General features: G+C 46.2%; 1 protein-coding gene across 4 annotated transcripts in view; it reads left to right on the top strand.

Annotated features, from left to right (window-relative positions):
- The window catches only part of NPAS2 (neuronal PAS domain protein 2), a 190,571-nt gene that overhangs the window by 66,363 nt on the left and 108,931 nt on the right, over positions 1 to 15,277 (top strand). For all 4 annotated transcript variants that reach the window (XM_059942246.1, XM_059942249.1, XM_059942245.1 and 1 more), the window contains exon 2: positions 12,354 to 12,407. In XM_059942246.1, the coding sequence (XP_059798229.1) occupies positions 12,376 to 12,407 (32 nt within the window). In that variant the 5' untranslated portion in view covers positions 12,354 to 12,375. The remainder of the gene's footprint in view (positions 1 to 12,353; positions 12,408 to 15,277) is intronic.

Raw genomic sequence — 15,277 nt, 5'->3', positions numbered from 1 at the left:
CCTCTCTGAGGCCCCTGGGGATAGCACGTTGAGAGCGACAGTGACCTGGAGCAGAGACACCAGTCTGCACAAGGAGCCCACCTCTTTTTTTCAGCACAGATAGGTCCGGGAATCAGTCACGACGGCCGGTTTCCCAACGATGGGCTCCAGATCAACCCAGACTCTCATGTCATGTGAGGAGGTGTGTCCAGGCAGCTTGGGTGGACCTTCCAGCCTCACCCCACCCCGGGCAGCACCCGCTTCCCCCAGGAGAACTGAACTCAGCTGAATTGTATGTAGAGAGTGGACAGAAGGAGTGTAGGACGATCTAACTTCATGGGTACCTGTGAAAAGCGAGCATGGAAAGTTGCGGTAGAGTTGGAAGCATTAGGAAGAGCGTTCTGTGGGGCCCCTGCAGCCCCTGAGCTCTGAGCAGAGGTGGTAGGCTGGAGCTCCCTGGGTTTGCGGAGAAGGCCGTGCTCTCTGTTTAAACTGTAAAGAAAAGAAGTGATTGCAATGATGGGAGAAGAGGGAAGGCAATGCTTGGTACCAACCAGGTGTGCAGCAGTAGGTAAGTTACCTGCGACTCTGAAGATGCTGACCTGCTGTCATTCCAAAGTCATGGCTTCTGCTCAGTGCACCATGGAAAGGAGGCGGTTCACCTTTCTTGCCCAGCCCACCCTCTGCTGAGTGCTTTACCCAGATGAGGTGTCCTGTTGGGTTCTCAGGAGGATGGCGGAAAGTGGGGATCATCCCCCATTTACACATGAGCTCATCATTCCCCAGGCTCTGTCTGGACCACCGCACTGAGTGAAGGAAAGAGGCAAGAGGACACACAAACCTAGATCTCATTAGCTTCCAAACTAATTTTGCTGCGTCCCACAGTTAGCAGTTACAGAAGCATCCCACATTTTTATTCAATGTTATTTGAAGCTCTGATATTAAACCACAGACTCCAAAGCCTGGGTGTCCAAAACAAACATGACTTCTCATCTCAAGGACATCTTCTTTTTCTCGTGCTCTCTTTGCAAACTTGAGCCCATTAGGATGAGCGCTCCCACGCCCAAAGGAGCGTTAGGACCAATGGTTAGGTGGCCGGAGATGCCGGGCTGCAGCAGCGTCTTATGGATTCATTTCGGTTTGTCTGTGGCAGCTGAATGGCTTGCACTGACTCAGTTCCGCGTATGACTCATAAATCTCCTTTTCCCCCTCGTGCTGATTTTTATAGGCGTCTGTTGTCCACGTTCTGACCACGCACTCTCACCCATCTGATTCTCTAGTTGACTCGGTTTACACTGTGCAGTCTAAATTCTTTAGAAAGGGGCCACTAAAAGGAATCGTCAGTGATTGGAACGTAAGTTCCAAAGGTTGCAAGAATCACATGTCATGGTAGATGACCCGTCGATCAAGATATGGTAACGATTTCTATTTTGGAAATTCTTTGCTGACCAAACGATGTCATTGCAAATTTACTTAATACCAAATTTCTAACTTTCTCCTTCTGTTCCTTCATTGCTTATGTCACTGTTTCCCTGAGTAATGAATCATCAGACCCTTGGAAAAAGGAAAGCATGAAGGGGGCATCGTGATCATAACAGGCAGATAAAGCCTCAGCCTTGACCTTGGAGATGCTTGTGGGATAATTCTCATAGGGTCAGGGAAGTTTGCTGAGTGAGGGTCTCTCTTTGGTTTCTCCTGGGAGTCTGGCTCTGTGAGGCCCCAGCCAGCTGGGGGGAAGAGGGGAGGGGGGAGGCTTTGGTAAAGCTTCGGTGAAGGATGGACCCGTCCACCTTGACTTTCCCAATTTGCAGAATGTGAGAGATCATGCTGAGAATTCCCCAGCTGGAGGGGAATTGGGGTTGCAGGAGCGGGCAGCTCTCAGGTTGGCACTGTCCATTTCCTTTAGAAGAACTATTATTTTTCCCAGTGAATGAATCATTGCAATCAAAATGATGTGCCCTGGAGAGGAAGAATTAAAATGTGGAAGTTATTTCCTAGCCTCCCCCAAAGGACAAAGGGAGACAAGTCGGCACTGTAGCTCATCAGTGACTGTATTTCAAAGCCTTTTTATTTCTTAAATATAATGAGGAAAAATCATTATCGAGCTCCCACGTGGGAGATCCAGATGTTAATCCAAAGCGACATGAGGTGCCTTCACCAGGGGCAGGCTGGGAGGACAGAAGGCACACTTGCTCTTGACAATAAATAAGCCCCAGCCGACTGGGGAGATATCTGTATGGCAGCGCCCCTTTGGGTTTCCATTTGCTCTTGTTTGCAGTATTTTTTTTCTTTTTCATGATCGAAAGTCACCAGGTTTGGTCGGTACAGTGAGGAGGAATATTCGGATTTTCCAGCTACCTTGGGATCTGTGATTCAAACCATTTCTCCACCAATTTTAAAAGGTCATGATTTTAGTTTGAAAAAACATGGGCCTTGCAATGCAATAGGCTTAGGGTAGTCATTTCAGGGGAAATTCACGATGATGTGGAGTGACCCACTGGGCCTCTTAAGGCTGTACAAAAAGTTCAAAATTAAAAAGACACTGAAGAGGAAGGCTGAGCACTGATGCTAGTGTCTTTCTGGCCCCCATCTTGCTTTTACAAATAAAGTTTTGTTGACCCAGCCATACACGCTCGCTGACACACCACCTCTGGCTGCTTTCACACTATGATGGCAGAGTTGAGTGGTTACAGCAGAGACTGGATGGCCTGCATCTAAAATACTCAGCAGGTGGCCCTTTACAGAAGAGTGTTGCCAACCCCTGCTTTAGGAGCATGACATACCTTTCCATGTAGGTTGCAGTAGCCTTCCCTGGAGCCCCAGGAGGGAGCTGCCAGCCCCCAGCGGGGTCCCTGTCCCCTGTAGGATGCATTAATCTCTTGTCTCCCTGCTGACACACTGTGCTACCCAGGGCAGACGTGGCATGAGAAAACGGTCACACTGCCACTTGCTGGTCCCTGTTCAAGGGCCAGAGTTGTGATCCATGATGTAGTAGGTGCCTGTGAGAGAGAGCCCTTGGGGGCGGAAATTTCACTTAGGCCATGGGGATGTCATTTGCCGACCTCATTTGGGTCCTTCCATTCAATTAGGTCACTAGATGCTCATCGAGGACGTCCTCGGTCATTTTCAACCTGTGTTTCTTTCACTCTCTCCTCTCCCTCCCTCCCTCCCTCCCATCCTCACAAGGACCAAGTTTCTATTATCACTGGATGCTGCAGGCAGCACCCCCTGGGCGTGTTTGTCTGTCTGTCTTTCCACCATGCCTACACACACACGCACACACACGCATCCAACGCACACACACGCGCACACACACACGCGTGCGCGCACACACACACGCACACACACACACGTTTTCGAGGCTGACTAGCAGGCCGGAACAGGAACCCCACTCCGCCCGAAGACCTATTATAGGCTTAAGTACCAGTTTCCACTGCGCATTGTCACTAATGATATTGTGGTTAATAGTAGCTAAAATCTTCCCATGCCCCTTTTGCGCCGGGGTCGAATGAGTGAGGGACTCCGCAGTAGCCCTGCTGGCCGGCAGCCGTAGGTGGTCTCTGGAGGTGGGGCGGGAGCACGTGTCTGGTGCCTCTGCTGGAAAAGCTCCCCCCCCCCCAAAAAAAAACATCCCTTTCTTCCCTGGTCAGGAGTGCCCCTCTGAAACCTGAGGTCTGTGCCACCCCGTTCACCCCATGGTGCCCTTCTCATTGGGCAGAGAGTGTGTGCATTGAAATTTAAGGCAGACAAGGAGAACGGATGAGGCTGGACGCACCTGCCTCCGCGGGGGCTCAGGACCACAGAGGGCATACAGAGGTTAGGGTGGTTACACAGGGCGGAAGTGGGGTGAACGGGGCCCTCTGTGCTGTAGGGGGCACCCTGGCCCTCCTTGGACACGTGCACCCTGACACTTACGCCTCACATGCTCTCTGCCTGGTGACCTCATGAAGTTCAAGGGATTTGCTTCAGGTCAAATGGAACAAGTGGGTCGGAACTGAAATTGAAATCGGGCTGCCTCTGAGGTCAGGAGCCCACACATCCCGAGCAGGCAGTGGGTCAGGTCAGCCCGAGGAGACGCAGTCCAGGGTGGGCTCTATCCGCAGAGCCGGGGGTCCCTGGGCAGCTCAGGGACCAGTTCTTAAGGGGAGGAGACTATGGCCCTTTCCACCCACAGAATGGATGGAGAGGAAACGAGATGACGCTTTTCCGGCACGCAGCGGCGGCCGAGGGTTGGTGACGGAGCCATTGGCTTCTCCCGAAGGCGCCGCTCCAAGTGGATTTTCCCTTTAGTCAATAGCTCCTGCGCACATGGCAATTTTTGTTTTAATTTTTGGTCATCAGCACGTCACTGTACCTTCACGTGTACCTCGTAAGTACTGGTACCCTGGATTAACCGTGATCATTGAGGGGCTTGTGGGAGTCGGTATTAGTCCATATTGTGGGAGTCAGACAGGGGTTTGGTCCTGGCTGTGTCCCCCTCTCTTCCTCCCTCCCTCCCTTCTCTCCTTCATTCCTCATATGTTTATTGAGCACCTGATACGGGTAAGGAGCTGGGCTAGACATCGTGGCCTGGGTAATGGCTAAAGACGCCTTGTACCTCATCCTTGCCATCCAAATGGGGAACCGGATGTTGAGTGTCTGCCAGGCTCGTGCTGGTACTGTCGTACGTGCCGACTTAATTAAGCTCATTTAAAAGTCACGGCTGTCCTCGGAAGTAGGTCTCCATCACTCCTCTGATCGAAACCTGCAGTGCCTTCCCATCTCACTCCGAGCCAAGGCCAGACTCCATCCAGTCTCCCTGGCGTGTCTCCCCCTCGCTAACCCCCTCCACCACGCTGGCCTCTTGGCTCTTTCTGGCTCTTGTTGCTGTCTCTACACTCACGCCCTCTCTTCTCTCAGGCTATGGCTCACATATCACCTTATCAGTGAGGTCTGTGGTGCTCCTAAAGCACCGGGCCACGGCCCCAGCCCCCCAGAGCGCTCCCTGTTCCCCCAGGTTCTCCTTTATCTTTCTCCACACCGCTTATAACCAATGACAAGCCATATGTTTACTTACTTAAGTGCTTGTGGCTTGCCCTCACCGCCTGCCTGCCCCCTACCGCCTGAGCACCATGGGAGCAGGGGCGTTGCCCAGGGTCTCAGGGAATATCTATTGAATCATAGAACATCACATGTGGATGTCATCTTAGTGCTTTGGTGACTACACCTCGGTGTCTCTTCACAGAAAGACAATCCCAGGAAACATCACAGCAGGCATTTTTATAGAAATTGACAATGTCAATTCTAAAACGTACTTGGAAATGCAAAGACCTAAAATAGCCAAGAATCTTGAGAAAGAAGAACAAAGTTGGAAGGCTCACACTCCATTGATGTCAAGAATTCCTACAAAACTCCAGGAGTTAAGATAGTGTGGTTCTGGCATAGAAACAGACAAATACAAGATGCCGCAGGATCAGGAAACATAAGATAACTTTACTTAAACAGCAGGTTAGTTATGTTTTCAAATAAAATGCTCAGTGTGTTTCCAGGGGAAGTACCTCTAAGTTTAAACATAGGTCCAACTGTTAATCTGATCAAAGTTCAATAATTATATATCAAAGTCTCAAAACACAGGGAAAATCGTGCATTTTGTGTACTTTTTTTGAGACTAATAATTGGACCTACCATCTTCAGTTTAGAGATTCTTCATCTGAAAACAGGATCCTTGGAAGTTGAAGAAAAACACATTGTACATATTATGTGTAAATGTAACTACAGTACGATTTGAAGATAAGTTTATTGCTACTTCAGCAGGTGACTACGGTCAACAGTGATACAGCCTCTTAATACCCTTGAGATGATGTGATAAGAACGGTACTTTAGGACTTCCCTGGCGGTCCAGTGGTTAAGACTCCGTGCTTCCAATGCAGGGGGTGTAGGTTTGATCGCTGGTCAGGGAACTAAGAGCCCACATGGCACGCGGCCAAAAAAGAAAAAAAAAAAGACTGATACTTTACCTCTGTGGGCTTTCTCCTAAAAACCCATCTGCCCAATCTGGGAAAAACATCAGACAAACCCAAATTGAGGGACAATCTACAAGTATTCCTCAAAATGGTCAAGGTCATAAAAAACAAGGAAAGTCTGAGAAACTGTCATAGCCAAGAGGAGCCTAAAGAGACATGACAGCTAGATGGAGTGTGGTTTCCTGGATGGGATACTGGGACAGAGCAAGGACATTAGATAAAAACTAAGAAAATATAAATGAAGTGTGGACTTTACTTAATAATAACATATCAGTATCAGTATTGGTTCATTAATTGTGACAAATACACCATAGTAGTGTAAGGTATTTATAACAGGGGAGACTGGGTGCAGGATATGTGGGAACTCTCAATACAGTCTTTGCATTTTCTATAAATCTAAAATTGTTCTAAAAAATAAAGTTTATTTTAATAAATAAGTTTAGGGAATTCCCTGGCAGTCCAGTGGTTAGGACTCCGTGCTGTCACTGCCGAGGGCCCAGGATCAATCCTTGGCTGGGGAATTAAGATTGCACAAGCTGTGCGGCATGGCAAAAAAAAAAAAAAAAAAGTCAATTTTATTTCAATATACTAGCAATGAATACCCCAAAAATGAAATTAAGAAAAAAAATTCTATTTAAAAAAAATAAGTTTATCCTATGTGTCTGAACTTTAAGGACACCCTATAGATAAATAGAACTGAACAGAGATTCTGTAAATACACACGCATATAGGATCACACAAGATACTTGACAAAGTGACAATGCAATTGGGAAAGAAATATCTTTTCAATAAATGATCCTGGAACAAGTGAGTGTACAGATGGGGGAAAAAAAGGTGATCCTTGACCACTATCTTACACCACACATAAAATTTAATTTGCAGTGGAATGTAAATCAATGTAAAAGCTAAAACGATAAAGCTTCTAGAAGAAAACGTAGGATAATTCTTCATGACACCGAGGTGGCAAAGACTTCTTAGGACACAAAAATAAAAAATATATAAATTTATCAAAATTAAAAACCGTTCATCAAAAGACATCATCAAGAAAGTTAAAAGACCAGCCACAGGCTGGGAGAAAATGTTCACAATACATATACCTGGCAAAGTACTTATATCCAAAAGAGAGAAGCTTCTACAGATTAGTATGATGAAGATAAACAGCCCAATTTCTTTAAAAAAGAAGAAGAAAAAGAAAGAAAAGTGGGCAAAACACTTGGACACATCACAAAAGAAGCTGTCTAGACAGCAAATAAGTCCATGAAAAGATGCTCAACACCATTAATCATCAGGGAGATGCAAAGTCAAATCCCGATGAGATCCCAAAACATACCTACTAGGATGACTAAAATTAAGAAGACATACCAAGTGTTGGGTGAGAATGTGGAGCCTCTGGAACTCTCGTGTGCTCCTGGTGCAAATATAAAATTGTACAGTCACTTTGGGAAACAGTTGGGCAGTTTCTAATATAGTAAGCATATGGCTATACTGTGATCCAGCAGGTACACTCTTAGTTGTGTATACTTAGAAGAATGAGTGCTTATTTCCACCAAAACACTTGGATTTAACTTATCCTGGTGATGTTAATTTTGACCCCGGGTGAAGTTGGTGTCTGCCAATCTTCTCTACTTATAAAGTTACTATTTTTCTTTTATAATTAATAAATATCTTGAGGGAGATACTTTGAACTATGCAAATAACCTGATTCTCCTCAAACTTTTGCCCATTAATTTCAGCATCCATCAGTGGATTTTGCCTGCAACAGTTACTACTTTGATGTATGGATGGTGATCTTCGATTTCCCTTCTTCCTTCTACATTTATTAATTGAAATTCTTCTGTAAGGGAAACCTGTCCCCTCCTCCATTTATTTATTCATTTAATTATTTATTTGTACCAATGGACTCATGAATATTTAGTTTATTCTCTGGGTTACAATCTATCATTACAGAGTTCCAATAGTTCCAGGCTCTCTTTTCCTCAGCCTCTCATCATTCTCATTGGTTATTATTTCTTGAGTGGTTAGTTAGTAGATGCAGATGCCTATACTTGAAATTTTGGGAGATGTTACAAGGTGTAAAAAGACTCCAAATAGTTTGTGTTCCAGAAAAAGGCAAGAAACCCAGAACTGAAAGAGCCCCCAAGAAATGAAATGTACTGGGTATGCTGGGTCACCTCCCTGTGCCCCTCTCCCCGTCCCCACCGTTCTGTCTGCCCCGGAGGCTCCCCTGTGAGGATGTCATAAGTAGCCTCCCTCTCTGTCTTCTGGGTGGTGTGGCCAACAGGAGACACAAGTGGGAGATTGGGGAGGGCGGACAAGGAGGTGAGGTATTTATCCCCTCGGCTCCCTTCTTACAAGGTTTCTTCAGGTTGACTGCATCCCTCCACAAAATGCCACCTCTCCTATATGACACACACCTTCCAGGTCCAGGTAACCATTTCCCTCTTGTCCCTTGATGCATAGAGGTGTCAACAGCTCTGCTGACACCAACCCTAGGTACCTGCACCATCTCTCCTGGTTTCCCTAGCCACCCCACCTCCACACACCTTTACAAACAGCCTCCTTACAATTAAGTCCTGTTTCCTGTTGGGACCGTGACGAAGAAACCCCTAAATGTCTAGCCCATCTAGGATGTGTGGTTATCTGGAGTAAAAATACTAGAGCTTCCACCGTTGTTCACTTTGGGGGTTAATCATATCAACAGTTATTTTCTCAGCTCTAAACAGAATCTCCTTTGCCTTCGTTTGAGCTCATTTTCTCTTCCCTGGCCTTCTGTGGTCATTAAAAAAAAACAAACAAAAAAACTGCTGCTCAAAATCCTTTTTAATTGGAAATTCTTTTTTAAAAAATTTTTTGTTGAAATATAGTTGATTTATAATGTTGTGTTAGCTTCAGTTATACAGTAAAGTGATTCAGATAGATATATGTATTCTTCTTTTACATTCTCTTCCATTATAGTTATTACAAGACATTGAGTATAGTTCCCTGTGCTATACAGTAGGTCCTTGTTGGTTATCTATTTCATATATAGTAATGTGTATATTTTAATCCCAAACTCCTAATTTATTCCTCTCCCCTCCTCTCTTAATTGGAAACTCTTTATACAATTGAGAAAAGTCACTGTCACCCCTTAAACTTCTCTATTGTTCCTTTAACCCAACCTCACAGGACTACTTTTCTTCCCCTTTTCCCTCTTTCTTGTGTGCTTTGGGCCCCTCCAGCTCCTCCACATCATGAATTAAAAGAGTGACTCAAAGATACAAGGGAGGAGGGACCCCCATGTTCCTCATAATAGTCAAAAGGTGGAAGCAACCCAGGGTCCATCAACAGAGGATGGATAAACAAAAGGTGGTCCATACATACAGTGGAATATGATTCAGCCTTAGAAAGGAAGGAAGTTCTGACACATGCCAAGACATGATGAACTTTGGGGCATTATGCTAAATGACACAAATCCATTACAAAAGGACAAATCCTGTATAACTCCACCTATATGAGGGCCCTAGAGTCGTCAGAATTGTAGAGACAGAAAGTAGAATGGTGGTCATCAGGGGTTGGATGAAGGAAAGTGGGGAGTCAGTGTTTAATGGGGACAGAGTTTCAGTTTTGCAAGATAAAAAGAGCTCTGGAGATGGATGGTGGTGATGGTTGCACAACAATATGAATGTACTTAATGCTACTGAGCTGTAGAGTTAAAAATGGTAAATTTTATGTTACGTGTACATGACCGCAATTGTTTTTTTATGTGCACTTAACTTTTTAATTTTTATTTTATATTGGAGTATAGTTTATTTAAAATATTGTTAGTTTTAGGTGTACAACAAAGGGAATCAGTTATACATATACATATATCCATTCTTTTTCAGATTCTTTTCCCATATAGGTTATTACAGAATATTGAGTAGAGTTCCTTGTGCTATATTGTAGATCCTTGTTGTTTATCTGTTTTATGTATAGTAGTGTGCATATGTTAATCCCAAACTCCTAATTTATCCCTCCCCCAACCTTTCCACTTTGGTAACCATAAATTTGTTTTTGAAGTCTGCGAGTCTATTTCTGTTTTGTAAATAAGTTCATTTGTATCATTTTTTGAGATTCCACATATAAGTGATATCATATGATATTTGTTTTTCTCTCTCTGACTGACTTCACTTAGTATGATAATCTCTGGGTCCATCCATGTTGCTGCAAATGGCATCATTTCGTTCTTTTTTATGGCTGAGTAGTACTCCATTGTATATATGTACCACGTCTTCTTTATCCATTCCTCTGTTGATGGACATGAGGAAGGCATGGGAGACAACAGGTGTGACAAAACAGGACATTGGTGTGAAGCTTCTGGGGCAGGTGCTCCTGGGGAGCACAACTCAGGGGTGTTCTCTTCCCTCAGGTGCAGTGGAGCAGAGTGACTTAGGGGTCAAGTGACAGGAATCGGGCAAGGAAATGGGGGAGGGATGGGAAAGAAGAGGAAGTGGGTGTAGAACATCAGGGCTTCATGGATTCAGGAAGTGTTTAAGAACAGAGAGAGAGGAATCAGAGCTGCCACAGTTGATACAGAGTAGCTATTAGTCATTTGTAGGTGTTTCTACAACGTTTCATGTATGACGAAGCAACCCCTGTCATCCAGACAGGATTCCAGATCCTCAGCAAAGCAGACCGAAGCCCACATCCTCCCGTAAGCATGCTCTGTCCAGGGGTACCTGGTAAGGGGCATGGCTTTTACCCTTTTGCCATGGCTGGATCCTGGCTCATGCCCTCAGCACACGGGCAACCACCGCTTTCCATGGAGTGCAGACCTGGGGTAGCACATCATTAAACGAATGGACTGCATTTTTCATGTCTTAAAGCTTTGAACAGATTCCACCTGGAAAACATTAAGCAGATGCCTGTTTGCAGATATGCTAACCCCATTTTAATTATGACACAAGCCTCAACTGCTGAATGGTGTTTCTTGCGAATCTATCACTAAAATATGCCTGCTATTTACCGAATGGGGCTTGTAAGTAAACAGGGGCTGTGACTGCAGAATTCCTTTTCCTCTTTGGCTCAGACTCATGCCTGGGCTCACAGCAGACCAAAAATCACAAAACAAAGTTATCTCAGAGAAAAGATTCATTTGTCCCATTAAAACTTTTTATCTAATGTTACAATTTTTATATATGGTTCTATTGGATTTGCTGTTTGGTTGAGAATTCTTATATTCATGTTCATGAATGAGATTGACCTATAATAATTCTTTCTGTTAATATCCTTGTCTACTTCTGTTTCAAAATTCATACTGGCCTTTTCATAAAATGAGCTATTTTCATAAAAAAAAAATTGTGATCAGGAACTTGGAATTTTGAGAGTAAAGCTTAGTGCATTTGCAAAGTGTTGATTCTGGAGTTCTGATGTCAGGCCCTCTGTTTAGAGACCGGAAGCATGTGGGTCATGGTGACTCCATTTCTTTGTGGTCCCCACCCTTATTTCCATCACACTTCGCCTCCAGTTCCCCCAACTCGGGCCTCAGGGACACCCTGAAAGTCTTTCTGCATGGAGGGGCTGGAGGGGGAACCCCCCCAGACAGATGGGACTCTGGGAAACGTGTGAAGGAAGAGTAATCAGGGATGTGGCTGTGAGGGGTGAAGGACCACAGGCCTGCGTGTAGCAGAGGACACCGGGTCAGTGGGCCCAAGAGCCTTTGAGCCAGCTGCCTGGGAGAGTAGAGGCCCAGGCGATGAGGTTTGGGGCTGTGAGAACATTCCTGGATTGTTACTTCATTTTTCACAACTGTGTACCTTGACTATCTAGGGGGTGTACGTGCCTAAAAGATAGGAGAGCAGTTCTACTCCTTTGGGGCCCCGATCCCTACAGGCTGCATAAGAGGAGTTTGTGTATTTAAATGAACAGATAAACAAAGAAATGCTCTCCTTTAGAACGTCACGGGCAGCTTGCAGGTTTGAAATAAACAGATGCTTTGTTGAGCTGGGTCTGGAAAGCAGTTCCCAAAGTGTGATCTAGGGACCCAGGGGGGGTCCTTGAGGTCAAAACAGTTTTCCTAATGTTAACATATCATTTGCCTGTTTACTCTCTTGAGTATACAGTGGACTTTTCCCAAAGCTCTTGGAGCTCTGTTGATGACATCTTTCTGATGCTTAATGGAATATTGTATATTTAAGATTTCTCAGTTTTCACCCACATACACAAGAGGTCTTCAGAGCCCTCAGTCATTTTTGAGAGGGTGCAAAGAGTTGCTGGAACCAGAAAGTCTGAGAACCTGTGGATTAAGGCATGTGATTTAGATCAGACCAAAATGATGGCAGCCAGAAAGACCTGTGAGAAAGGTCGAGAATCAGAGAGTCATCATCTGTTCTCTTTTTTTTTTTTTTTTTGCAGGAAAAACTGCAGAGACAATCTAATGGATGAAGATGAGAAAGACAGGGCAAAGAGGTAAGAGGGGCGACTTCCCCGCCCCAGCAGTGTTGTGTGTTCCGCCGTCTGAACCCTGCTCGTCCTCACTCTACAGCGGAAAGCACAGGCAGGCAGGCGGCTGGGGCACATGCCTTTCACTCCTTGAAATACTGCATCGCTTTGCTCAAAAAATTCAAACCAGTTCCCTCAATTTTGTTCCTTACCCAGAAATTACTGATTGTTTGGGACTTGCCAAGTGGTTTACAGTTTTCGCATGTCCATGTGGTGACCCTGTTGACCGGGGCCTCCTTTCAGAAGCCTCCAGTTACTGCATTTCCAGGACGGACGCTGCTTGGCAAGGCAGCCTGATTGCAGCCAGACCAGCCTGGGTTTAAATCCTGGATGTGCTGTCAGGGAGCTGTTGGCCCTGGACAATAATTGGAATAATCATCGGCACGCGCTGAACATGGAATAACCATCCCCACTGGGTTAAGCTCTTCCATATATGTTATCTCAGCTTCCCCGTCGGAAAGTGGAGCTATCACAGCAGCTTGGCGCTGTTGTCGGGTTGACCAGAAAGCCTAGCTTGGTCGCTGGCACGTCAGTGCTGTTAGAACCGTGTCTGTGCTTAATCCTTCACTGGACATTTATTGAACACCTACTGTATACGAGGTGGAGTCATAAAGTAGATATTTTGTATTATTTTATTTTATTTTTATTTTTTTGGCCTCACCGCGGGGCATGTGGGATCTTAGTTCCCTGACCAGGGATTGATCCCGTGCCCCGTGCATTGGAAGTGTGGAGTCTTAACCACTGGACCGCCAGGGAAGTCCCCCATAAAGTGGATATTTTGAAGGTAGAGGCCGGTCGGGTGTTATCTGTCTCACATGATCAGACCGAGTTGGCAGTGACCACACCAGGCTCTGGGGAAATAAAGATGAATAAGAGGCGTGCCCATGAGGAGGGCCCAGGTGCATGGTGGTGATGGGTAGGTGACCGCAGGTCATTAGGCTGCATGGTGACAGGCCCAGCGGTGGTGTCCTGTGGCGACACGGGATGTCCTGTCTCAGGAGGGCCTTCACTCAGGCCCGGAGGACTAGCCTCCTTCCTCCAAAAAGCTCTTTCCCCTCTGCTCCTGCCACTGCCTATGCCTGGCAGGTCCCTCCGCCCTCTGACAGCCTCTTAAACACCTACAGGGCTGAAGGGTTTGCCCACCTCCCTTCACAGAGCCCACTCCCTGGTTGTCACCTACAGAATCCTCCACTTTCGAATGACGGAGCCCTCAGAAGTCACCCAGTTCAGCAGCCCCGGGGGTGTCTGTCCTTCCCCATCACCTGGTGCGGGGGCAGCCATGAGGACAATAAATCCCCAGCCACTCAGACCTCTGAGACCTGAGTCTTTCCCTGTGGGGCACAGGGGAAGTGTGCATTGGTTGTTAATTTCCCAGATATTTCCTTAAGCACATCAGGGAGCTGGGCAATGGCCAGAGGGGTAGGCAAACTCAGGTTGGTGTGGAGTGAGGGTTGTTGGAGCTGGAGGGCCGGCACTGGGGGTACATCATACTCTAAACCTCTACTTCTCCGTAGGTTTGCAACTGTTCCGTAATAACAAGGTAAACAAACAACAATACGAGGAACTCCCCGGATTATTCTGAACTTACAGGCACATCACTTGGCACTGGGGACCATGGCTCCCTTAGGCCACCACCTACAAGGGCTGTAAACTCCACGTGGGTCCCAAGCAACATGCAAATGAATAGGTCAGACGAGACCAAACTGGAATGGAGTCCTTATGCCCTCTCTCCCGGGCAGGCTTCCAGCTCTCTGCTCTGGGGCATCTCGCCTCTTGGTTGCCTGCCAGGCCGCTGTGGAGACAGGGCAGGAGGCAGAGGCCTGGGCTGCACTCCTGGCTGGCCCTCTCCTACCTGATGGATTCCAACAAGCGCCTTCACCTCGCTAAGCCTCCACCTTCTCAGCTGCAACACGAGGGTCATCATTTCTGCCCTGCCCTCCTCTCGGGCTGTTTTGGGAACAGCCACAAAATACACCAAGAAGCTTTTTATTTTTTTAAGTATTAATCGCTACCTGTATGTGAAGATGCAGGACATTTTCCGTTAACACATTTATAAGCTGTTCCCATTAGCAATAATGAAAAGGTCAGTGGTGGTGGCCCGTGGTCACTGGGCGTGTCCTGTGTACCCTGATAACTTTCGGGTGCACAGTACCAGGCTAAGTGCTTTTCTATGCATTATCTCATATCACCTCCTCCACATTCCTTTGAGGTGTGTATCATCATTATTCCCATTTTACAGATGAGGAAACTAAGGCCCAATAAGGTTAAGTAACTTGTCAAACACCCTAAAGCTCTAACAAGTAGCAGAAGTGGAAGATAAACACAGGCTTCCTAAACCTTGGACTCTGTTCTTATTCTCTGGACCACACACATATCTCTTCACATGAGAACTAATTCGGTCTCTCCGGCAGGTCCAGACCATGTCCTGATGTGACTTTGAGTCCACAGGAGTTTGGCTTTTGCCGTCATCATCTTTAATGTCACCCCCAGGCCCACAGTCTCGGCCCTGTCTTTTTACTGCACGGCTTACCTCAAAATCAAGAAGAGGTAAAATGCATGTTTAGGCTCTACCATACTCAGAGATCATCCAATACAGATATTCCAATAAAATCTTGGCTAAAAATTCTTAGAAATCCAATTGTATGCAGTTTCTTTCCGTTTATTCCCATCCCCATTTGCTTTGAGCCGTGGGCACCCATGCCACCAAATTGCCTATTTGGAAACCTCCCCCCCCGCACAGACACCCGTCAGTGAGGCAGCTGGTCCTCACTCCCCTCTTGTCCTCAGATGGGGAAACGGGTTTTATAATGTTTAGGAACACCCAGATCTCTTTGCCA

The sequence above is a fragment of the Balaenoptera ricei genome, chromosome 13 (genome assembly GCF_028023285.1).
Source record: "Balaenoptera ricei isolate mBalRic1 chromosome 13, mBalRic1.hap2, whole genome shotgun sequence".
Lineage (NCBI taxonomy): Eukaryota > Metazoa > Chordata > Mammalia > Artiodactyla > Balaenopteridae > Balaenoptera > Balaenoptera ricei.
The sequence above is the reverse complement of the archived record's forward strand: the minus strand, read 5'-3'. Positions and strand labels throughout refer to the sequence as shown.